The sequence below is a fragment of the Mauremys mutica genome, chromosome 9, assembly GCF_020497125.1.
Source record: "Mauremys mutica isolate MM-2020 ecotype Southern chromosome 9, ASM2049712v1, whole genome shotgun sequence".
Taxonomy (NCBI): domain Eukaryota; kingdom Metazoa; phylum Chordata; order Testudines; family Geoemydidae; genus Mauremys; species Mauremys mutica.
The window spans coordinates 60,385,658-60,409,998 of NC_059080.1; the positions used below are offsets into that span (position 1 = coordinate 60,385,658).

The 24,341-nt window shown below is 43.5% G+C and overlaps 1 protein-coding gene across 5 annotated transcripts in view; it reads left to right on the forward strand.

The window, feature by feature from the left end:
* The window catches only part of ANKMY1 (ankyrin repeat and MYND domain containing 1), a 66,974-nt gene that overhangs the window by 27,210 nt on the left and 15,423 nt on the right, over positions 1-24,341 (forward strand). For 4 of the 5 annotated variants that reach the window (XM_045030290.1, XM_045030287.1, XM_045030292.1 and 1 more), the window contains exons 10-15: positions 6,010-6,162; positions 10,987-11,094; positions 13,861-13,992; positions 15,481-15,594; positions 18,950-19,115; positions 20,105-20,189. In XM_045030290.1, the coding sequence (XP_044886225.1) occupies positions 6,010-6,162; positions 10,987-11,094; positions 13,861-13,992; positions 15,481-15,594; positions 18,950-19,115; positions 20,105-20,189 (758 nt within the window). The remainder of the gene's footprint in view (positions 1-6,009; positions 6,163-10,986; positions 11,095-13,860; positions 13,993-15,480; positions 15,595-18,949; positions 19,116-20,104; positions 20,190-24,341) is intronic. The other variant, XM_045030288.1, reaches the window with a different exon arrangement.

A 24,341-nucleotide genomic window follows, 5' to 3' on the forward strand; every position in this document is an offset into this window, starting at 1 on the left:
GTTGCACCATTACGCCATCCTCTTCCAACTGTTTTGGTGTGGACTGTGGGAGACCAGAGCAGGAAATTGGTTGACTTCCTGTTGGATTGAAACCTCTGCTCACTGTTGGAATAATTGCACTTCCTCCGGAAAAACCTGGCATATCACTGACATACCTAGAGGGTTACAATAACACTTATTTATGATTTGTGGTACCAGACACTATTGTAGAATCCTGATGCATGTTAGGCACAGGCTAGAAGTCTGCTACATGCAATTGAATAGATGTAGGTGAAGTACAACTGTAGTATTGAGCCTATAATCACTATTCCTCAGAAAGAAACATCTTTGTGGGCTGAATCTGCTTGTTCCAGCACTATGGAGGCAGCTTAATTGTTTCTTCCTTCCTCTTGAATCCAGACTCCTGCTGGACCCCTGCAGCACTGCGCTCTGACCCTAGAGCAGCATTAGGCCAGATCTACACTAGAAGCTTTTGCCAGTATATCAGTGTTGGTTAGGGGTGTGATTTTGTTTCTGAACAACATTTTTATACAGATGGAAGCCCTAGTGTGGATATGTTAATATTGGCAAAAAAGTGCTTTTGATGGCTCAGCTTATTTCATTCAGGGAAACGTTATACTCTAGGCTAGCAGAAACACTCTTTCGCTGGTATGAGCACTAGGAAGGAAACAAGGCCTAAGATGTACAGCTGTCCATGGCAGAGTGCTTTAGTGTATGTGGGGGGTTTCTTTCTCAAATTGTTGACAACTTAAAATAAATGTAAGTTCCAGTAATTGGGAATCCATTGACCTTCCTGTTAGGTCATCCTGAGCACCCTATGCACTGAATATCCATTCCCTTTGACTCCTTCCGAATTGTGTCCCAGCGGCCTAGCCCAGACCAATATTTCAGCACACCTTGCTCTGGCTTTCCTCAGCAATGCAGCAAGTGAACTTGCTCATACTGCCAGCTGTCTGTGTCAGTGGACAAACTGCCACCATGTGGGTGTGTCAGTGCAGGCTACCCCAGCCTGCCATTCTGTCACACCTTCTACTGGCTTCTCTCAGGAATGTTGAAGAGTGGCCCATCCCAGTGGCTCTTAACCTTTCCAGACTACTGTACCCCTTTCAGGAGTCTGATTTGTCTTGCATACTCCCAAGTTTCACCTCACTTAAAAACTACTTGCTTACAAAATCAGACATAAACATATGAAGCATCACAGCCACACTATTACTGAAAAATTGCTGACTTTCCCAATTTTACCATCTAATTATAAATCAATTAGAATATAAACATTGTACTTACATTTCAGTATATAGAGCAGTATAAACAAGCCATTGTCTGCATGAAATTTTAGTTTGTACTGACTTTGCCTGTGCTTTTTATGTAGCCTGTTATAAGAGTAAGCAAATGTCTAGATGAGTTGATGTAGCCCCTGGAAGACCTCTGCGTACCCCAGGGGTACATGTACCCCAGTTGAGAACCACTGGTCTGTCCCCTACTGCCATCCTATATGTGCCAGAAGACCATCCAATAGCTGGGAGCTGCAGGCAAAGCAAACTTGAATTCTCCCCTCTCTGGTTCCTCTTTGTGTGCTTTGCAGTGACCGGATTTCTCATGCTACCTTAACGGGCCTACCGGTAGTTCTCTACAGAGCAATACAGAAGATACTGGCCTGCGAGTTCATACCACCAGCTTGCCAGGGCTGTTAGTCAGTCTGGCCATTTTGTCCTTTTGGAGTTGGGAAGTATTTTTTCAACTCTGCAGAACAGAGGTCAACACAGTGTACTTTTGTTGGTTTAGAAATCCTTAAGAGCAAGGAGAAACCTGAACATTTCCCCTTCTCCTCTGGGAAATCCATCTAGACAGGAGCATTCTAACTATAGGACAAAAAGGAGCATCTTAGAGAATTTGCATCTTTTCCTTCTAGCCTCTTAGCTGCTGAAATTATAGAAAAATCAAAGAAATAAATTCCTTGTATCACAGGAGCCATAATCCCAGTGCCACCTCTGGAACCTGATCCATGTGTCTTCTTGGGTTGCTGACAGTCCATAGAAGACGGGCAGATTCTATCCTTGTTCAGTCTATATCTGTAACGGAATGGAGATTTGGAAGAGAAAATATTCCACATTGTTCTTAATAGATCTCAAGAATCTTATCATTCCCCATGAGATGTGGTTGCCACCATTTTCCTGTCCAGTTAAGAGGAAGCAGTTGTCCAGTCATGTCTATGTGATTTGGAATATCATCTTATAATGCTCTCCACGCTGATATGATCTTGATAGGCTAGATGAAGAAAGAGTACATCCACACCAGTGTTACCTGGATGACTTGCTGCTGAAAACTTACTTAAAGGAAACTCCTTTCTGTATAGTCCAGTAACCTGTGCTAAACTGATTCCTAATTAACCAAAAATACAAAAGCCGACTTGTATCATCTCTGCATTTATTCATCTCTGAGCTGATTTTTTAAGATACCTCAACTGGTAACACTCCCATTAGTCTCACTTCTAAAATTACAGGTTTAATCCTTCTGCTCAGCTGCTTGCCTACAAGTGTCTGCAGTATTTACTCATAGTAGCATCGAGCACATACAAACCCAGTGCAATGCAGCGCCCCTAAATCCATCCATTCTTCTTCCTGACCAGAGGACAAAAACTGAGGACTGACAGTGCCTCCAAAGCTGATGGCATTGTCACTAAATGTAAATGACATTCTTCAAACATTTCTCAGCACAATCTTCATATTCCACTTGGAGAGGTCAAATGGACAGTGGTGATATATGTACACCGGCAAGTAGGAGCATAGGGCACAGCTCTATACCATAAGGCAGGGGTGGGCAAACCTCAGCCCGCGGGCTGGATCCGGCCCCTCAGGCCTTTGGATCCGGCCCACGGGATTGCCCCCACTGGTGCAGCGGGCCCCGCGCTGCTCTCAGCAGCGGCCAGCTCAACATCCATGTGGCCCCCAGCCCCTTATCTTCAGGACCTGCCCCTCACAGCTCCCACTGGCCGGGAACAGGGAATCACGATCAATGGGAGCTTCGGGGGAGGTACCTGGAGGCGGGGCAAGGGCAACGCACACGGAGCTCTCCGACCACCGCCCCCCCCCCACAGGAGCCGCAGTGCTTCCTGGAGCGGCGCGGGGCCGGGGACAGGGCAGGCATGCAGGGAGCCCGCCTTGGCCCCGGTGTGTGCCGCTGCCACCCTGGAGCCCGAACCCCTCTTGCACCCCGCCCTGCAACTCCTTGCCCCTCCTGCACCCAACCCCCTGCCCTCAGCCCCTCATGCACCCGGAACCCCTCCTCTGCCCCAATCCCTTGCCCTGAACCCCTTCTTGCACATCGGACCCCCTCCCGCATCCCAACCCCCTGACCTCGGCCCAAAAAGTTTGCCGACACCTGCCATAAGGCCAGCAATATCTCTTCGCTCCTGTGGAAGCGGGGCCTGTCTATTAGAGCAATGTATGCCTAGGTCATGGTTGTGTGGCTTGGTGGACACATATCTAGATTTTTTTGCGATTTGAAAGCAGGAAGGTACCATTATTTTACTCTTGTCAATGGAATCCATGAGCTCAGAAAATACCTCTACCTGTGGGCAGATTTACTCATGTAAAGCTTCCCTGTCTCCTCTAATTGCCAAAATGGTTTGAGGGAAATAGGCCTAGACAGAGCATTTGTAATTCTAACCAGACTGCAGTTCCCTTGGCTCATAGCGATGATAGTCTACAAACCTTCAGTCACCCTGAACTTGACACACTGGTTTTATAGCCTGGAACCGTAGAGTCTAAGTCTCCAGCAACATGGATACTGTCAGGAACTAGTTAACCTTCTGTTAAAATCCCAAGCTTCCATAAGCAGTGTGTACAAAAGCACTGGGAGAATTTATTCACTTAGGACAGGGGTTGGCAAACTTTTTGGGCCGATAGCCACATCTGGGTGGGGAAATTGTATGCAGGGCTGGGGCAGGGGTGTGGAGTGCAGGAGGGGGCTCAGGGCAGGGGTGCAGGAGGGGTGCAGACTGCGGGAGGGGGCTCAGGGCAGGGGGTTGGGGTGCAGGAGGGGTGCGCAGTGCTGGCAGGGGGCTTAGGGCAGGGAGTTGGGGGGGGGTGTGCAGGAGGGGTTCGGGCTCCGGGGTGGCAGTGGCACACACCGGGGCCAGGGCAGGCTCCCTGCCGGCCTGCCTGCCCTGTCCCCAGCCCCGCACCGCTCCAAGAAGCACTGCAGCCCCTGGGGGAGGCTGGGCGGAGGGCTCTACGTGCGCTGCTATTGCTACGCCTCCAGGTACCTCCCCCAAAGCTCCTATTGGCTGTGGTTCCCCGTTCCCGGCCAATGGGAGCTGCAGGGGGTGGTGCCTGGAGGCAAGGGCCTGGGGACCGCAGGGACGTTGGGCCAGCCGCTGCTGAGAGTGGCACGGGGCCCGCGGTGCCACGGGTGGCAATCCCACAGGCCGAATCCAAAGGCCTGAGGGGCTGGATCTGGCCCACGGGCCATAGTTTGCCCATCCCTGACTTAAGACATAGATCTCAGTTTAGCTGTGCTCCAAATGTCTGCCAGAGACCACTGATTTCTCATAGGCCTTCATAAAGGATTAAGTCTGAGTTATCTAAAGGTTCAATTCTCTACTCTCAGGGTTAGTAATACAAGATTTCTTGTGTCAATTTTCTCCTCACATCTCCTGTTTCTTCATAGCTGTTGCACTACAGAGACTTGCAGTGGAACTCGGACACTTGAACCTTAGTACAGCGGCATTTCGGCGGGGACGCCTCTCAATGACGACGCTTGTCGCCAACAAGTGATGTCATCCAGAGGTGTCGCCCCCGAATTTCGGCAGGGACGCCTCTCGATGCCCCAAGTGACGTCATCGGCATTTCGGCCGGTGCTCCACTGCCACAGTGGTCCTTCGTCTGGCGCCTGCCAGACAAAAAGGTTGGGGACCACTGCTCTAGAGAAGGCTTTGCCATATTTGTTTGTCTCCTTCTGTTACAGCAATTGCATTAGTTAGGAGAGTGAACTGGGAGCAGTGTCAGTTTAAAGAATCTTACCTTGAATTCTTCCTTTAAAAGATGGTTCTTAAGCTCGGTCTTGACTTTGTACCCAGCCGCGAAAACAAAACTAAAACAAACAAAAACCACCAAGCTCCACCTAAACCAAACAATTTCTCTCCCTTTATTTTCCCCCTAAACTCAAATATTAAAATACCAGCCTTGTAATCTGGATGTGAAATGGACCAAAGTGTGCAGGAGAACATAATTCACTGGAATCTTAAAAATGTCTGAAGTACTACTCTGCCTCTTAATGGGTCTAATCAAACACTTATCAAGCATAGAAAGCATCCAAATAAGACCCCTCCTGGAGGCGTCAAAGTACATTTGCAAAGGGCCTGGGGGTGAGAGTAACAGAGCTTTGCAATGAAGTCACTTGAGAAACAATTCTATGAAGTACTACAAGACTCATTTTCTCACCTCAACTGATGCTGCATTTGGTCCTTTCAGCTCCCCTTTATTTAAACTATGCAATAAAATAAAAAATAAATCAATAACGTAAACTTTCATTTCTCCTAGAGAGCTTTATGTGGCTCTTGTATTTGATTCCTTTTGTTACTTATTTGCTAGTAACATCCAGACCAATGCATGCCCCATGTATAGGAGAAAGAAAAGTAGCATTCTGTCATATAACTTTTATTTCTCAAAATGGAATACATTCATTGGGGGTAGGAGCCCCTCTGTGTGTATCAATGTTTGTAGATGTTAGAATGAAAGGTATCTTAATGCTACTGGCCTACAGTGGGTTTTGTGTTTTTCAGGATGCGCAGTGCTGCAGCAGTCCAGCAGATGGAGCCTGAATCTAAAGAAGGAAATTGGAAGGGTGTGGGGTGCTTATGCTGTGTCAACTATGGTGTAATGAGCAAATCCAGACTAGTGGATAATGTCCAGACCAGTGGATTCCTGGACCAATGTATTTTCTATTAGCTTATCTCTAAGCAATACTGAAAGTGTGTGTATCTGTTTCTTCTGACTTCTTTACATTCAGAATGAGCCTGCTGAATCACCAGTTATTATTGCCATGAAACTTAATAATGAAACTGGACCTCCTAGCGAATACTACTCATCTTCTAGTCTTGTCCCAGAGGAAGGTGGGAGGACTCCTTTGCATATTGCCTGTGAGAGAGAGGATAACCCCAAGGTAGGAGCACACTGGAACTGTAGGAATGTCCCTCCTCTAGGTTGTGGTTTTTTGCTCCTATAGAATACACAATAATCCTCAAATAACATATCTTACCCTACTGGGGAGTCCGCCGTAGGATCTGATTTCATGTGGCTTCTGTGGAAGAAATAAATAAATAAATAAAACTCTCATCTCTTTTATGGGAAGGGTCTGATCCTTTAGTCTGTGTGATCTTGGCTGCTCTGGGGATTTTAGCTATGGGTGGCCAGCAACCAGTGTAGCTGCTCTGGCGGCCCAACAAGACACGAACTAAACGAGTAAGTTGAAACCGCTCTATTATGATGCATGCATGCTCTAACCGAACTACTGTACCATGTGGTTTATAGAACTGCCCTTCACGACCCAGCTCCTTTTTGTTTGTTCTTTTCCTTCTGTCATGGCCAAATTCCACATTGTGAACACTTTGCGGCAGGGACATTATTTTAATACTTGTTTTGTGTAAGGTGCTTGTAGGCTTGAATCAACGGCAGTGTTTAGCCTGGTAGATTGACTGAGGGTCTTTTAAACTCTGCTTTGTTTATTTTTTTGGTCTGTCTAGCACTAAAATTGATCAGAGCTCCAATACAGTAAACAAGTTTTTAATTAGAATCCCCCCCTCAACCCTGCCTTCTCCAAAAGTCAAGCCATTGTCATCTACTGTATTCCTTTTTCTTCCTCTGATATTCTATCCTGCTGCTTGATCTTGTGGTTCTACATATTGGGATTCTTTCACGTAGCTTCATTCTTTGACTTTCGACCTCTTTTTAATGCCTTGCCTTAAAGCGGACTTTAAGTAGAAATGGTGTAAGGTTTCTATTATCTTCCTCTTAATTACATTTGATGACTGACCCTATGCAATTTAGCAAATGTGAAAAAGTCCCATTTACTATGCCAGGATGCGTTACGTTCAATACATTATGTCCTTTCAGGAGCTGATTGCTTTGCTGACATGCATTTCTTACCTGGCATGTTTTTTATGGTTGCTTTCACATACAAATAAAAAGTCAATAAGCTAACCTTACCTCTCAGTCCTCTCTCAAAATCATACATAATTAAGAATTTTAATTACTGTAGATCTTAGTTTCCAGGAATTTCAATCTGTTTTTTTCCTAAGGTTGTTTTGAAGCTATTGAGTATTTAAAAGTTACCATTCTTGTATAACTAACCTCTATTGTAGAGCTCCTTTTTGCATTTACACTGTCAACTCCTGCATTCAAGGATTTATATTGTAGCGCAAGATTCCTTTATATAGGTTATACATTCTTGGCTATGTGGGGAACTATTCTGGAAAATTTGATTGAAATTGGGGGCTGTTAGGTTTTTTTCATGTATGTGTGTGTGCTTGTGTGTATATCTATTTTACAGGTGGGGCTGGTAGCACTGCCTTTTACTAAGGTTGCCCAACATTTCCCATCATAAGACCCTGTCTTAAGATGCTCATAACTTTGTTATACTTCAACTATTTATGCTGAAATTTTCCATGCTGAATGTCTGCCTTTTTTGTGGACTATTTCAGCCAAAATGGTTCATGGTTTTCTGAGAATGAGGCTAGGGAAAAATAAGTGGGTTTTGCCCATGTTAAAAAATTCTGGCCATGTTTTTCTTTGAAAAGCTCTAGCAATCCCATGCTTAGAAAAGTGCCTAGAGACCGGGGGAGTGGGGAGAGACAGGTGAAATGAGGCGTCTCGGGATTGAGGGGAGAACTGGGAATGCTGTGCAAGGAATGAAGGGAAGACTGGGTCAGGGAGATCAGAACAGCGAGACTAAGACTTGCTGGGGAAGGAGTCTGGGACTGGAATGAGAATACTGGGGCAAAGAGACAGGACAGGGACAGGTTGGAGGGGATGGGGCAGAAGGGCCTATGCCCACTAGAGAGCACACTCCCCTCTGGAGCCTGGGATGGAGCCAAGATCCCTGAACCTCACCAAAGATTTAGGAAACCCACTTGCAAAGTGTCCCATGCTCGTGTAGTGCTGGTCCACGTAGAGGATTACAATTTCCTGCTGCTATCAGTAGTTACTCCATTAGCTCAAGTGGCAGCGGTCTGTGCAGTAGATCTAATGGCCCCAACTCTGATGATGATGCATGTGGGGGTCCCTCTGCAGCCACAGGACAGAATTTCTGTTTTCACTGTGCTTTATTAAAAAGCTAGGGAATTACACACACACAAGATAATTAAAATGCCATTATTAATGTTGCATTCTCAAGCACTCAAAAGTTAGGAAATCATAGAATCATAGAATTCAAGATCAGAAGGGACCATTATGATCATCTAGTCTGACCTCCTGCAAGATGCAGGCCACATAAGCCGATCCACCCACTCCTTAAGCAAGCGACCCCTGCCCCATGCTTCGGAGGAAGGCGAAAAACCTCCAGGGCCACTGCCAATCTACCCTGGAGGAAAATTCCTTCCTGACCCCAAATATGGCGGTCAGCTGAACCCCGAGCATGCGGGCAAGACTCTCCAGCCATACCCTCTGGAAAAAGGCTAACAATATCCTATCATTGACCCATTGTACTAATTACCAGTGTGGCACTTAATTGACCTATTGACTAAGCCCGTTATCCTATCATACCATCTCCTCCATAAACTTATCTAGCTTAATCTTAAAGTCATGGAGGTCCTTAGCCCCCACTGTTTCCTTTGGTAGGCTGTTCCAGAATTGCACTCCTCTGATGGTTAGAAACCTTCGTCTAATTTCAAACCTAAATTTCCTGACTGACAATTTATATCCGTTTGTCCAGAAAATGCCAGAATTAAGGTTGCCTGTGCAACCAGTCTTTAATTACACAATCACATTCTGTTTTTTCCACAGGACCCCTCCTTCATTGAGTGTACAGAATGGACAATATTTACTTAGTGAGTTCCTATTCAGTACTTTTTCTCCTCATTCGGTCTATGGCTCCAGGTCTTACTTAGTGTACAGTCTTCAAACCCTGCTGTGATGACTGAAGTGTTAATTTCCTCATGGGATTTTCTGTGGCGCTTATCACTATAATATTTGAGTGCTTCACAAACATTCATAAAGTTAGTTTCACAACACCCCTGTGCGATGAGGGGTATTATCCCCATTTTAGAAATGGGGAACTGAGGCACCAGAGAGATTAATTTTGGGTGCCCAATCTGAGATGATTAGGACCTGATTTCTCAGAGCACTTAGGTTTATACAGCACTCCATCTGTGGAAAGCACAGCTCCTGTTGACTTCATTTGCAGCTTTTTGAGTATTCAGCACTTCTGCAAATAGACCCCATGCTCTCAAGTCAGGCACCCGGGAAAATGAAGAATACTCACTTAATGACCACTTGTGAAAAGTTTGGCTTATGTCACTTGCCCAGCATCACATAGGAACCTTGTGGCAGAGACAGGGGTAGAATCTGGTTCTCCAGGGCAGCATTCAGCTGCCTTAATTTTGAGACCCTCCTCTCTCTTCTTGCAATCCTCTGCCTCCTTCACTACACACCTTCCAATTTCTGCAGCAAAAGAGGCAGGGGTCTTACAGACAACAGTTTCCTTCACTACATAACCCTAATTCATCTCTACCACGTGTCCATCATGTGCACTGAATGAGGCTGGGATCCTATGATAAAAATAGTATGTGATCATATACGTAAAGACTGAATTTTAATGTATATGCACGAGGAGGCCCAGTTAAGGTTGACACACACAACCTTAATTTTGGCAATTCCCAACTTTTGAGGGTTAAAAAAGCAACTTTAATAATGTTCTTTTTAAATGGTTTTTTTCTGTGTAATTGTGATAAATGCGGGGGGTAGCTCCCTTTTATGGACACCCAGCCAGTCAGTAGCTATAGAATCCTCCTTAGCAGCTCTACCCTAATTGCCTTAACTGTAAAGGGTTAAGAGAAGCTTAACCTGAGTTGGCACCTGACCAGGGAACCAATAGGCAGGCTGTACCCTTTCAAATTGGAAAAACTGCTGTGGGGGGGCGGGCGGGGAGGGATTCTCGGGCTGGAGAGAGGGGAAGGCAGCAACAAGCTATAAGCGTTAAGCCAGGTATGGGAAATCATCAGCATCATACCTAGAAGCTCCTCATTTGGAACCCCAGATATGTAAGTAGCACAGGAAAAGTTAAGACAGATGCAATTAGGAACCTTTTTGGTTGTTTTCGTTTGTGGATTCCTCTGTGCTAACCCCAGGTACTTTTGTTTTGCTTGTAACCTTTGAGCTGAACCCCAAGAAAGTTATTTTTGATGTTTAATCTCTAAAGCCTGAGTTTTCAGATGTTTCTTTCTTTTTTAATAAAGTTTGCCTTTTTTAAAAAAATCCTTTGATTCCAAAGTCCTTAGACAAAGGGTTGGTCTGTGCTCACATTGCTAAGGCAACTGGTTGGTATTTTATTCTCAAGCCTCCCCTGTGGCCTGCATTGTGCAGGAGGTCAGACTAGATGATCATAATGGTCCCTTCTGACCTTCAAGTCTATGAGTCTACAAGTCTATGAAAGGGGATGAAGAGGCTTGGGGGGATATTTTGGGGGGATAGGGATTCCAAGTGACCCTTCCCTGAATATTTGTGAAAATCACTTGGTGATGGCAGCAATATCTGTCTAAGGCAGAAAACTGTGCCTTGGAAGAGTTTTAACCTAAACTGGTAGAAGATAAGCTTAGGGGGTCTTTCATGTGGGTCCCCACATCTATACCCCAGAGTTCAGATTTGGGGGGTATATCCTGACAGTAATACTTGTATGTGTTTATAGCAAGTGTTTAATGCTGTTGTTTTTCATAAGCTTAATGTCTTGATTTTCTTTATTATCATCTAATTCTACCTTTCCCCCCCTATCCAGCATGTCAGAGATGTTGTCCACCTCCTCTTAACTCATAAGGCAAATCCTAACACCTTGTGGAGTGGCCATTCACCCCTTTCCCTGGCAATTGCCAGTGGGAATGATTTGGTGAGCATCATCTAATTCCTTCTTTCTTTATTTACTTGATCAATTTTTGCTTTGGTTCCTTCCCCGATAGAGCCAAGATGGCTTGTGTGTTGGAGTGACCCATGTTTATTTCCAATGAAAGTATCTAAATTTACTTTTCTTTCAAACCTATGGACATAACCTGAGTTTTCCACTGTGTTAAATGGGGATTTCTCTTTATGGATTGATGGCTAAGAGCTTAGCAGGATTCAAAAAGGAATATCCATCTATATGGATCATGAAAACATCCACTTACACTGTAGGACACCCTGAAAATATTACAAAGAACATAAACCATCATACTTTTGGGTTTAAGTCAAGCACTAACTGATGGGATTAGGAAGAATCTTCCTCTACAAACATTCTGTAACTGTCCACCAAGTTACTATTTGTACCTTCTGATGCATCTAATGCTGGCCACTATCAGAGACTTGACATTGGCTCACTGGTTTGATCCAATAATGTAGTTCCTATTTAAAACAGTTTGGTTTGAAATGATCAAAACTGCTAACATCTGAAAATGCTGTACTGAGCATGCCCTTTATAACATTTCCATATAGATGCACTATCCAGGCATTAATTGCTTTGGAAGTAAGCACTTTTAAGAACTGCTTAAGAGAGAACATTTCAGCCACTGTATAGATGATTCCTCTTGACCTGGATCCTCCCATCTCCTCATCTGCTCCCATTAGTGTGTGTTTGAACCTGGGATCATAAGAATACGCATTCAATTATAATTGCCCATGCTATGGGACTTTTGTGCCTCCAGAATCCAGTCTAGCAGATTCACTGGAGGTCTGATTGTGATTTTGTAAGTATCGCACTAGTACTACTAAAATCTGCTCTCCTTAAAGTGCACATGTATTAATTTTGCGTTTAATAAAGACAATAGGGCAATACTTAAAAAATCCCACAGTTGCTCCAGGAGGTGTGCACTGATGGGGTTGTTTCTCTTTATTTTCTTGCTTAATAAAAGAAACTGTTAGTTGCAATAAAACGAAAAGGGAAGGTTTTTAGATTTTAATATAAAGTTTTGAATAACTTCACTAAAGGAATGAATTTGGGTTTTACTGTCTTATAGAAATCTCTTGATTTTCTTAATATAAGAAGGGCTAAAGTAAGTCCTGAAGCACAATGTAGGAAATTCTCATCTGAAGAAGATTGCTTTGCCTGGCTTGAATTTTTTTTTTAATTAAATGCACAAAGAAATGCAAAGGAAACTACTGAAAAGTATTTGACTTTGTTAGCATCCTTTAGCTATTGCCAAGTAGAATGGCCACATATTGTCTTTACAGCACTTGTTTATACTGTAATTATTATCTTGGCTATTATTGCACTGAGTCCACTAGGTGCTAGCTTGCTAGCTGTGATGCTGTGGTGGTAAGGATCATGTAATGACTGAGATAACTCTTGTATCTGGGCTCCAGTTCTTTGCACATTGTGCACAGTGCTTTACAACCGGTTAATCTACAGTGCTGAATACATTAATAATAGCAGTATTCGCCCACCCACATTGCATGTGGGCAGTATTTTTCATTACTTGTTAGCCTAGTAAATGTAAATCCAAATGAAGTACTACTCTGTACAATGTAGTTGAGTTCTCAGGGAGGGAAAGTAGTATTGGAGACACTGATTTATGAAGGAGCTGTATGTTTGTTTGAGAATCCAAGGAGAACAGCTGAGATCCCAGATGATTAGAAAAGAACTAACCTAGGCCTCAGTCATGCAGTTGGCTTTGGGTGAACAGATTCCTGTGCTTGCATGGAGCCCCATTGACATTGGTGAAGCTCCTTGTGGACACAAGGGACCATTTATTATTATTTTATTTTATTATTTTATTTATTATCTAACATAATTCTCCTCTTTAAATAAAAAGAAATCAGGTGATCCAGGGAATTATGGAGCAACAAGTTTAATTACAATACATTGCTAGGCCAATTGATAAAGCGGTATTTATAACCACTTAGAAGACAGAGCGGGAGGTGCTAGGTGATAGATAACATGAACTCAGCAAAAATCATGCTTGATTAACTGGCCTCATTCAGCTCAAGGTATAGTATCCCTGATCTCTCAGTCCATGCAGTGTACCAAAGCCCATGGATAGAGAGTCCGACCCAGGCTTTTCTCAAGACACCTTTGGTTGTCAGAGGAGGGGTTTGTGGGAGTCTTGCACTGATCACTAAAGAGAAAATAGTTGAATACAAGGGGCCTGTTAGACTCCTTTGGCTTAGGAAGAGCTGCTGTTCTGGCTAATAATGGTTGCTGTTTGGGTTAAAATAACAGAATTCAGTCTCATGTTTAAAACATCTGAAGTCTAAGTCATGGAGTTTTATGAACCTGTCTGGTGCAGTAATGGCCCAACAGGCCACAAATGTACAGCTTGTGTCGTTCTGTTTTTCTGGTAGTGCACAGGCTTTGTTTTTTAGAAAAGCATAACAGCAGATGACTTTTTTAACACTACACAATGAAGCAGTTGACACATGGCTGTTCAGTATGGATCTATGATTTTTGTCATGCTAAAAATGCAATACAAAGCAAGTGCAAAAATTATTCTAATAGGCCAATATTTAGCTGTTATTACTTTATGCCTTTAAGTTACTTAAAAATACTAGCGTGCATTCCAGGTGCATTATTTTAAACACTGTAAAGTATCGACACAGCTATCGTTGTGCATTTTGGATCTCATAGTCCTGCTGTAAAACTGTCTAAGACGACATCTTCATTCATTGATTTCTCATATGTTTGCAGGCAGTGACGGAACTCTTAGCATATGGAGCTGACCCCAATCTTCCATTAAGCAACGGAATAGGTAGTGCCCTTTGTGCTGCTGTTAACACTACATATGAACAGAAAAGGACCATAGCAAACAGGATTTTATTGGTAAGAAAACAAACGTTGTTTTAGACTTTAGTTTTCCAATTAACTTTTTCAGCAGGTGTTTTGAATTCTGGTTCTTCTTTGTGATTCAGTTGTCTCTCCTAGTAACCTTCAGTGGTGCGGGTTTTTTTCTTAGTAACTCAGTGATTCAACTGCCAATTCCTTTTGTTTCTGTATCTGAGTCTGTGCTGGGAAAATGAACTGTGTTGGAAAACATGTTAACATGTTTTAACTAGCATGGAGTAACTTGCCTGCTGTACAGAGGGGCAAGTCGTGTTTGAAATATGGTAGGTGACTGTGGTTAACCTTGGGTCCCCTCCCACATCCAGGGTTCACTGCAAGTAACTATCATATTTTTAAATGCAGCTGTCCTTATCACGCTAAGGTGAAAATTGTGTTTAACACTGTCACTAAAATCATGTTAGTTGACAGGATGCATTTTCTCATAGTGGACAAGATCCAAGAGTGTGTTAGGCCTTATGTATCTCAGGGATTTTCCCCAGTTCTAGCCAAAAGCATAGCCAGTGCAAACCCAGAGTTAGGGAAAGACAGCTACAATCTGCACTAGTTGAGCTTACGCCAGTTCAAGCAGAGGTAAATTCAAATGGTGCAAATCACTGCTTGGAGCAAATTCCCAGTGTAGACAAGGCCTTAGGGAAGGAGGTTAGTTTTGTTCTTTGATGATTGTTTTTTGTGCTTCCTAAGGTGGAGGGGGAAAACAAGGGGAAGCTAACCAAATAAAACCAGAATTTGGGAAGTGACTCATCCTCGCGGGCACTTCTGAAACTCAACAAAAATCTGCAACTACATAAGTAGAATTCTGTGTACCATTCACTGTATTTCTTATCCCTTGTTCTCTAGTAGGAATTCCACCTTTCTGATGTCTGCCCCTCTTGCAATCATAATTGTTTGACACCGTAATCATTTTACAGCAGCCAGTTGTCATATCACAAGCAGGATATGATGGGCAATAAAAATGCAGATGAATTGTGGGCTCCCCTGAATCCCTTGCATACGAGACTAATGCAAGCCATATTCTTAGTATAGCCCTGATCAGTATGTCTGGAAATGTATATATTTTACTGCCTGAAATAATATATTGTAACATTGAGGATTACAGATAAACAATGAGAATGAAAAAGTATTTCCATAGATGCCTGAACAGAAGTGGGGATTGGGTGAGATTGATATCCCTGAAAATCAGAGCCATGATTGCCAACATGGTACACAGAATTTTTCACGTGCAAAACCTTTCTGGACATGTGAAAACTCATAATTAGAGTCTTTCACCTGCACACCCAGGGGTTTATGTGAAGAAAGCATGCACTCAGTTGTGTTCTTACAGCGTTGCATTTGTACAAGTACAGACCAGGATCCGGTGATCAGTCCTTTCAGTTTAATTATAACAGGAGGTCACAATTTGGTTGAACGTCCTACCTTTTATAATATTTTTCAATGTTGTTGTTTTGCATTTTGTTTTTCTTTCTCCAGATTGATAAACTAATTGAGGCTGGTTCAGATATGTTGATGCCAATTACTCTTAGCCAAGGAAGGAGGACTGCAGTGGGAACTGTGGTAGACTATGCATATTATAAATACTTTCAGGTATCTCTTTGACCACTAGAATTTAAAATTAATGTTAATATTAATTATGTTCTTCAGATCCACAAATAGAGACAACCAGATTTTCTAGTTCTACATCTGTCACTTTGTCGGGGTAGATGCTAAAAGCACCAGCAGACTCTCTTTTGTCCAGTTGTCTTGAGACTCATTCCATTCACAACTAAACTTTAACCCCTGTAAGGGTGACAGAGGTCTAAAAAGCCCGGTAGTTCTGCCATGGGACAGAAATGATTTGGTCACACTTTATATTAAGATTCCATGTATAGGTGGTTTATAAAGAGTTAATGAATGATTGATAGATGTTATAAGCATGTTACAGACATGAGTAGTATATATTATTGATGGTGAGCAGCACATCCGTAAAAGGTGTTATAGATGGTTATAAATTATGACTGTAGGCAACTAATTGACTGGTTGAACTTTAGAAGACTCTAGCACAATGGATTAACTGTTAAAATATATTAAAATTTATTAACCCTTTATGAAAGGAATCTTAACATAAAGTGTGCTTAATTATTTGCCAGATTCAGAAATTCTGCTTTCTCTGGATTTATTTGCTTTAAAGAGCAGCTGATGCTTCCTGGAAATCTTTGAGATAATTTCTGTTTAGAAACATTGCTGGCTTGGCTCATCATAGTTTCATAGCGCTTAAGACCTGAAAGGACTATTGCAGGGGTAGGCAACCTATGGCACGCATGCCGAAGGCGGCACGCAAGCTGATTTTCAGTGGCACTCACACTGCCCAGGTCCTGGCCACCGGGATGGGGGAGCTCTGCATTTTAATTTAATTTTAAATTAAGCTTCTTAAACATTTTAAAAACCTTATTTACTTTACATACAACAACAGTTTAATTATATATTATAGACTTATAGAAAGAGACCTTCTAAAAACGTTCAAATGTATTACTGGCACGCGAAACCTTAAATTAGAGTGAATAAATGAAGACTCGGCACACCACTTCTGAAAGGTTGCCGACCCCTGAACTATAACATAAGTAAAGCAAAGTGATCATAAAGCTATCCTGCTCTTTACCCAGTTCTGGTGCGCAAACAGGCTGTTTCTATCTTCATCAACTCCATGTTGGTTTGATCTGGTGAGGGGCCTGCACTGCTCCACAACTCCTCCTTTTTTAAACATGCATCCTTTATACATCTTGTCTCGCAACATCACACTGGTGCAAATTATGAAAACTACCTAATCTATAATTATTCTATTCAAGATATATTTTCCTACGCACTAACCCAAAATCCTTTTAACGGATGCATTTTTACTTATCCTGATAAAACTCTAATTGGTACCTCCCTATCTTTATTAGTCATTGCTATCCTCCTCCTTACTCATTTTCATTGCTTTCATGTATTTCATTATTTCTTACAACAGTTGTCTTATTCTTCCTTATCTGTTTCTTGTTTGCAGTGTTGTTGTAACTGTATTGGTCGCAGGTTATTAGAGAGACAAAATGGGTGAAGCAATATCTTTTATTGGACCAACTTCTGTTGGTGGAAGAGACAAGCTTATGACCTTGAAGTTACTGGTTGGCTAGTTTTGCACAGTCAATATCCATCCTCCTTAATCTGTCAGACCAGTTAGATCTACACCTGGCTATTAAATCACATATTTGTCTGATTTGTTTTGGCCTGTTAATTACACAGACAAAGAATCCACTGCAGATAAGACATAAACCAACTCTCTGATTTTCACAACACTTGAAATTGTTTTAGCAGAGTTTTAAAAGCTGTGTCAACAAACACACACAGCAGAAAAGTTCCCTTTTATATATTTAAGAGTGCTATAATAAAATATATCTACATCTCTAACATTATTTAATATACATTTATTTTAGGGCTGTCAAATGATTTAAAGAATCGCAGTTAATCACAAGATTAAAAAATAGTCACAATTAATCACAGTTTTAATTGCACTGTTAAACAATAATAGAATACCAATTTAAATTTATTATAAAATTTTTTGGATGTTTTTCTACATTTTCACATATATTGATTTCAATTACAAGAATACAAAGTTTACAATGCTCACATTATATTATTTTTATTTAAAATATTTGCAATGTAAAAAGATAAACAAAAGAAATAGTATTTTTTAATTCACCTCATACAAGTCCACTGGGTCCTACTTCTTGTTTAGCCAATTGTTAAGACAATCAAGTTTGTTTCCATTTACAGGAGATAATGCTGCCAGCTTCTTATTTACAATGACACCTGAAAGTGAGAATAGGCATTCGCGTGGCACTGTTGTAGCCAGTGTTGTAAGGTATTTACGTGCCAGATATGTTAAACATTTGTGTGCCCCTTCATGCTTCGACTTGTAGGCTCTAAAGCAGGGGTAGGCAACCTATGGCACGTGTGCCAAAGCCGGCATGCAAGCTGATTTTCAGTGGCACTCACACTGCCCAGGTCCTGGCCACTGGGCTGTGGGGCTCTGCATTTTAATTTAATTTTAAATGAAGCTTCTTAAACATTTTAAAAACCTTATTTACTTTACATACAATAGTTTAGTTATATATTATAGACTTATAGAAAGAAACCGTCTAAAAACGTTCAAATGTATTACTGGCACGCGAAACCTTAAATTAGAGTGAATAAATGAAGACTTGGCACACCACTTCTGAAAAGTTGCCGACCCCTGGACTATTGGCTCATCTAGCCTGACCTCCTGCATATCACAGAGCGTTAAATTTCACCTATGTTGAGCCTGATGACTTCAGTTAAACTAAAGCTTTTTCGTCATCAGAACAGATTAAGGTGCCACCAAAGGGGCCCTGCAATGGCAGGGAATTGTTGTGGTGAAACATGTCCGCAGGATCCTAGTGCACAATTCATACCCCATGTTGCAGAGGAAGGTAAAAAACAAACAAACCAAAAACCCAGGGGAAATTTGCTTCCTGATCCTAAATCTGGTGAGCAAAATACATCAGTCAGGCACCTAAGAGAGGGGAGTCTCTGTACCACCTCAGAGCACTGTTCTGCTTCTCCTCCTCTGAGGGAGTCTTGCTCAATCAGAAGAGTAACAGCTAAAAAAATTGGTCAAAATATTAAATGTGATTGTTTTAAAATGTTATGCCCCAGTTTGCGCCACTGTGCTGTATAAAAATGGCAGGTATTCAGCGAGGAGAGGGGATTCTGTCCCTTGGCATAGGTTGAAACTGCTACTTAGTATTTAACAGAGCTGATATGGTACTATACATTATTATGTCCGTGTTGGGCATCCCTTCATGTAGTCAGGTTTACTTCCTGCTAAGAATAATATGGAAGCACATGTTTGCCATGTTAGATGTCTATTCCCTACCTCTTATTGTGTATGAATTGTGTGTTGCAGGATAAGAAGATAGCACATACTCCATACCACGCATTATTGCCGCCAGAACGGGAGATTTTCAATGCACGCAGGGAGCTGCTAGAGTACATTAGTGACCGGCTTCGTGAGTGTGTTATCTTAAAAGAGAAAGAATGGGATAGAGAAGAACTTCGGAAATCCAGGAAACGTGAGTTCAAGCTAAGCCTCCAGTCCATGTAAATGTTGTATAATGGTGTATGGGGATTTACACTTGTGGGTTCCTATGCTGTGGGATTAAACTATACCCCTAATGATGAATTTGTTCCTCTATAACGCCGTTCATCTGGGGATCCTGGTACTTTACAAAATCCCATTGCCCTTCTAGAGTAAGTGTATGCCATTCTCCTTTTATAGCTAGGGACACAGCTAAGTACACTGGGGTTAAGTGATTTGCTCAAGGTCTTTCTCAAATCTGTGGCAGTGCATAGAACCTGCATCTCTCTCTGATACCTGTATTTCAAGCACAAGATAATCCTGCCTCTAGAGATTACCTAAAATGTGATAAGTGAATTTTAGTGTGGGATTGTTACCTTCCGCAATTCACATAACCTGAAATTCTATGGCTTGTGTTATGCAGGAGGTCATAATAATCATAATGGTCCTTTCTGGCCTTAAAAATCTGTTAACCTCTCTGTACCTCAGTTTCCTCATATGTAGACTGGGGATATATTGCCAACCTTTGAAGTTCTTATCTTAAAACATTTTAATTTAAAAATCTGAGACAAGCCCCACTCTTGTTCCTAGGGAGCAGTGAAAATCCACAATATATTTATCTGTGGGGGTCACATAGTTCTCATTTCACTGAATCCAAGCACGTGACCCTAGTCTTTAAGATGTTTTATGGACTCACAATGAGGGATATCCAAAATATGGAGTAGGACACTGAACATTACTTAGGATTTTTCTTTAATTGTATGATGATGTTTTCTGTAACTTCCATTTCAAGAAGAAACTGTTCTGGCCTCCATAATAACCAGCATGGGCTAGGGAGTCAGATGTTGACCAATGGGTACATTGGTGACATATCCACACCACCGAGCTGAATGCAGTTTTAATGGAAGTGGCCCTAGTGACCAGCATGCTTATTCACAGACTCTAACCATGAGGTCTAATTTTCTCTTTTACATGTTGATACAGTAGATGTAAGTCCTCGTGCTCCCTCAGCTAGAAGGAAACGTGTGGACAAGCGTGCTGCAGTAACGCTACCATGGGAGGAAGTGAGGTACGATAAAGATGCTGAACACAAACACTTATAATTCTTAGCCAAATATATCACTTCATGGCTCTGTCTCACCTGGACCACTGTCACCAGCACCCCTTTTCTGGCCTCTCTGACTTTCCCCTCACTTCTTCAATCTATCCACTTTTCAGCAGCTAAAATTATCTTTCCCTGCTCTGAAATTAGCCAAGGTGAATGGACAAAGATGTTGCAATTTTCTGGTTGTTGACAAATTGGTCATTTATATTCAGAGCCTAATAATTCAGCAGAAGCCAGTCTAACCTTAGGCTTCCCAGACACATTCTCCTGTGGCCAAGCACAAAGCATTTCATGCAGCCATTTGCAGAGATCTTTTTACAAAGTCTAAAGTTGAGTCAAAACTCTTACGAACGTAGACCCACGGCCAACCTTGCAATCTGATCTGCATGGGCAGATCCTCTTGCCCACTCAGAGCTTCATTGAGGACTTCATCTGTACAGGGGTTTCCCCCTAAGTTTCGCATTGCAGGATCAGGGCCTTAGCGAGAAAGTTACTACTTCAGTTCCATTATATGTGCGCAACATTAAATTAAAAAAAGCCAGTGCCACCAGTTACCATACACTGGTATCGGGAAAATAGTGTACTGTCCTGATAGCATTGTCTTTTATCTGTGTATAATAGATTCCTCTTTGATGGTGGCCATTGTGTTTGTGTGTTAGTATAGGTCGTGTTTCCCAAACTTGGGACGCCGCTTGTCTAGGGAAAGCCTCTGGTGGGCTGGGCTGGTTTGTTTACCTGCCACGTCCGCAAGTCTGGCCAATTGCGGTTCCCACTGGCCGCGGTTCGCCGCTCCAGGCCAATGTGGTGTGGCCTGGTGTGACGAACTGCGGCCAGTGGGAACCGCGATCGGCTGGACCTGCAGACATGGCAGGTAAACAAACTGGCCCAGCCCGCCAGGGGCTTTCCCTACACAAGTGGTGTCCCAAGTTTGGGAAACACTGGTATAGGCTATTTACTTGGCTGCGCATGTTCTTATCCTGCATGTTGGTAGAACGATATACATATAATTCTGAAGTCCTAACCTTAATCTCCAATGCCCTGCCCCAATATTTCTTCCAAACTGAACTGAAGATACAGGGCTAGATTTTTAAACCAGATAGGTACATAATTTATGTGGCTAATATGGACACATAATTATTGGACCCATAATTATTTAGGAATTGTAGTCCCTAATGTGAGATGGGAAGGAAATAGAAGTAGTTTAGGAATTTACAAATGTAAATCTACCAGCATTTACAATTTTTAATACTTTTATTTTAGGGTCATTAAACACATTAATAGATATAATCTAGGCCTGTGATCAATAAAGGATTCAACGTTTCCCTTACGTGGCAGTTCTGACTTTGGGTTTTGTGTCGTTACCTAACTGTTGCAAAAAAGCTCTGGGTCAAGTGGTGTTAATGTAACACTGACACACTCCGGTTGTTGGCGGGTGGGATTGAACCTGGGACCTCTGGAGCTGAGTGCATGAGCTAAAAGCCATATGCCTATTAGCTAAGGCTATAGAGCAGACACTCACTCTCACGTCTCAGTGCCACTAGATGGGACAGAAAACCACACCCAGGAGATGTGTGGGTTACAATAATAATGGAGCTAAACCTGCACAGTTCACAGGGAATGATAAATGGAACTATGTTTGTTAGAAGAGAATGGGAAAAATTAGTTGGAACCCTGGTGGGATGGAAAATGGAAGCCAAAATTATTTGTTGCTTATTCCAGAATATATTACTTTATTATGTTTCCAAGTTTCCCTTTATCCCCAAGATTACAGAATGGATGCCGGCTGGGAATATTCATATTAATACTTCAGGGGCTTGCTTATATCTTTTTTCTCCAGCTGTGCCATTTTGTTAACAGTATTGATTGTATTAATGATGCTGACACTGAAGAGACTGAAGCAAGACACTAATAGAGTCCATGATACACTGCCAGAAATGCTATAAAAATCAAAGCCCTCAATGCCAAAGATGTTGGATGATCCCATTGCATCCAGTACTGCCTTTAGAAACAGTTAATGAAAAGATAAGAGGCACTAAAATACTTAAAAATTATATTAATCCTTGTGGTGCTTTACTGTGTACAATGAATACCTACAGTAGCTGGAGCAGAGCATATATCTAAGCCATATCTTGAGCTGTTCTTCTTTGAGTGGTTGCTCATGTGTATTCCACAATAGGTGTGCATCCTCACCACGTGCACTGGTGCTGGAAGTTTTTCCCCTAGCAGTACCCATAGAGGAGTGCCCCAGTGACGCCTCGAGTGGTGCCTCCATGGTGCGGTATAAGGGGTGCCGTGTGCTCCCCCGACCCTCAGTTCCTTCTTGCCGCCAGTGAAGGTGCTTCGGAACTGCTCTGCTCCAGATTTGCTGTAGTTCGTCCCCAAAACTGCTTGTTCGTTCAGTGTATGATACCTGTAGTTAGTTAGTTGGTTAGTTAGTTTAGTTTAGTTAGACCACCCAGGCCGGGGCATGCCCCGCGCCCTGGGTTTTAAGTCGTGCTACACTTGTAGGTGATCTGTGCCGCTGAGTGATCTGCACGTGGACTGTCTGCGCTGTTTGGGAGAAACCCATCTCAGTGATTGCTGCAAGATTTGCAAGTTGTTTAAGACTCGGACCAAGAAAGAAAGGGAAAGAAAGTGCGCCGCTTTGAGTCAGCACCAGGCACCGTGGTGTTGGTGTGCGGTGACCCTTCAGCGCCATCGACCAGTTGGCACCGCTCCCCGTCCGTGGGGCATGCCAAGAAGGCTAGAAAGAGGCCTTCTTTGCCACAGCACCAGAGTAAACCTAGGACAGAGACTAGACCCATGTCGGGCAGTCCTTGATCCCCACTGGCCTCTAGGTCTCCGACTCAGGTCGAGTGGAGTAGCCTGGCCCATTCGGAGCAGGCCTCCCCAAATGTCCGGATGCCCTCTACGCTGGAGGCCCTGCAGGCGGCCCGGGTTGTTATGTCCATGATGGCACCAGGAGCACTGCTGATGTTGGCCCCGTGCTCCAGAGGCAAGCCGCCGCTGGGATCTCCACAGTTGCCCCCGGCTTGGTACTGGTCTCAGTTGAGGGAACGTTCCCGACGCCGTTTGCCACCTAGTGACCGTTCAGGGCAAAGTCCACTTGGATCGCCCTTGACACCCACCAGGCCATCTGGTTGGGTTCCGTCTGACTGAGATTCTCAACATTGCTCCGCCTCAAGGAGCGAACACTGAGGGACCGAGGCAAACGACACCAAAGGTCCTCGTCTCGGAGGGGTTATCGCAGCTGGTCACGGCACGGATGTCAACGTCGTTCCCGTTTGGCATCCTGCTCCAGGACCCTGCCATGCACCGCCTCCACAGCCCTGGGCATTGATCGCTGGCGTCCTACTGTCGCAAGTCCGCCCGATGGAGCCAATCGCGGAGCAGCTGTTACTGACGGTACCGGTCTTCCACATTGGGATCACGGTCCCATGGTCGGCATCGCTCCTGGCACCGCTGCTTCTTCCGGTCCGGGACAGCGGCAGGTTGTATGTCAGCCTGGCCTCCCTTCGTAGTGGTCCATCGATGGGCTAGGCCAGCCAGGCTGAACAACCGGCTCTGCTGGTGCCACAGCAGGTACAGTGGCATTGGGCCACGTGGCTGGCCCAATGGTACCAGTGGGCACTGTGGCTCCTGACGCAGCCCCTGGTGGGGGTTCACTTGGTGGCTGGAGCCACAGAAGGACCATCGGCCTCCCTCTCCAGACCTCCGAGGAAGGAGTCAGTGGGACGTACATCCTCGGCGTCGTGCCCGGAGACCGACCAGGTGTGAACCCTCCAGTGCCGGTGGACACTCAAAGTACTCCGCCAGCCTCCTCGCCCTCCCCGGATGAGGTGATTATGGCCCCGCCTCCCTCCATCCCACAGGAGGACTTTAAGGCCCACCAAGAACTCTTAAAAAGGGTGGCATCAAGCCTCCACCTCCAAGCAGAGAAGATGGAGGAGCCCTTGGACTCAGTGTTTAATCTGCTGTCCTCTCCATGAAGGGGTGGCAAAAATTTCAAATGCCCTGTGGCAAACACTGGCCTCACTGGCCCCCATCTCTAAGAGGCCGGAATGCAAGTATTTTGTACCCGCCAAGGGACACAAGTATTTATACACTCACCCTGCT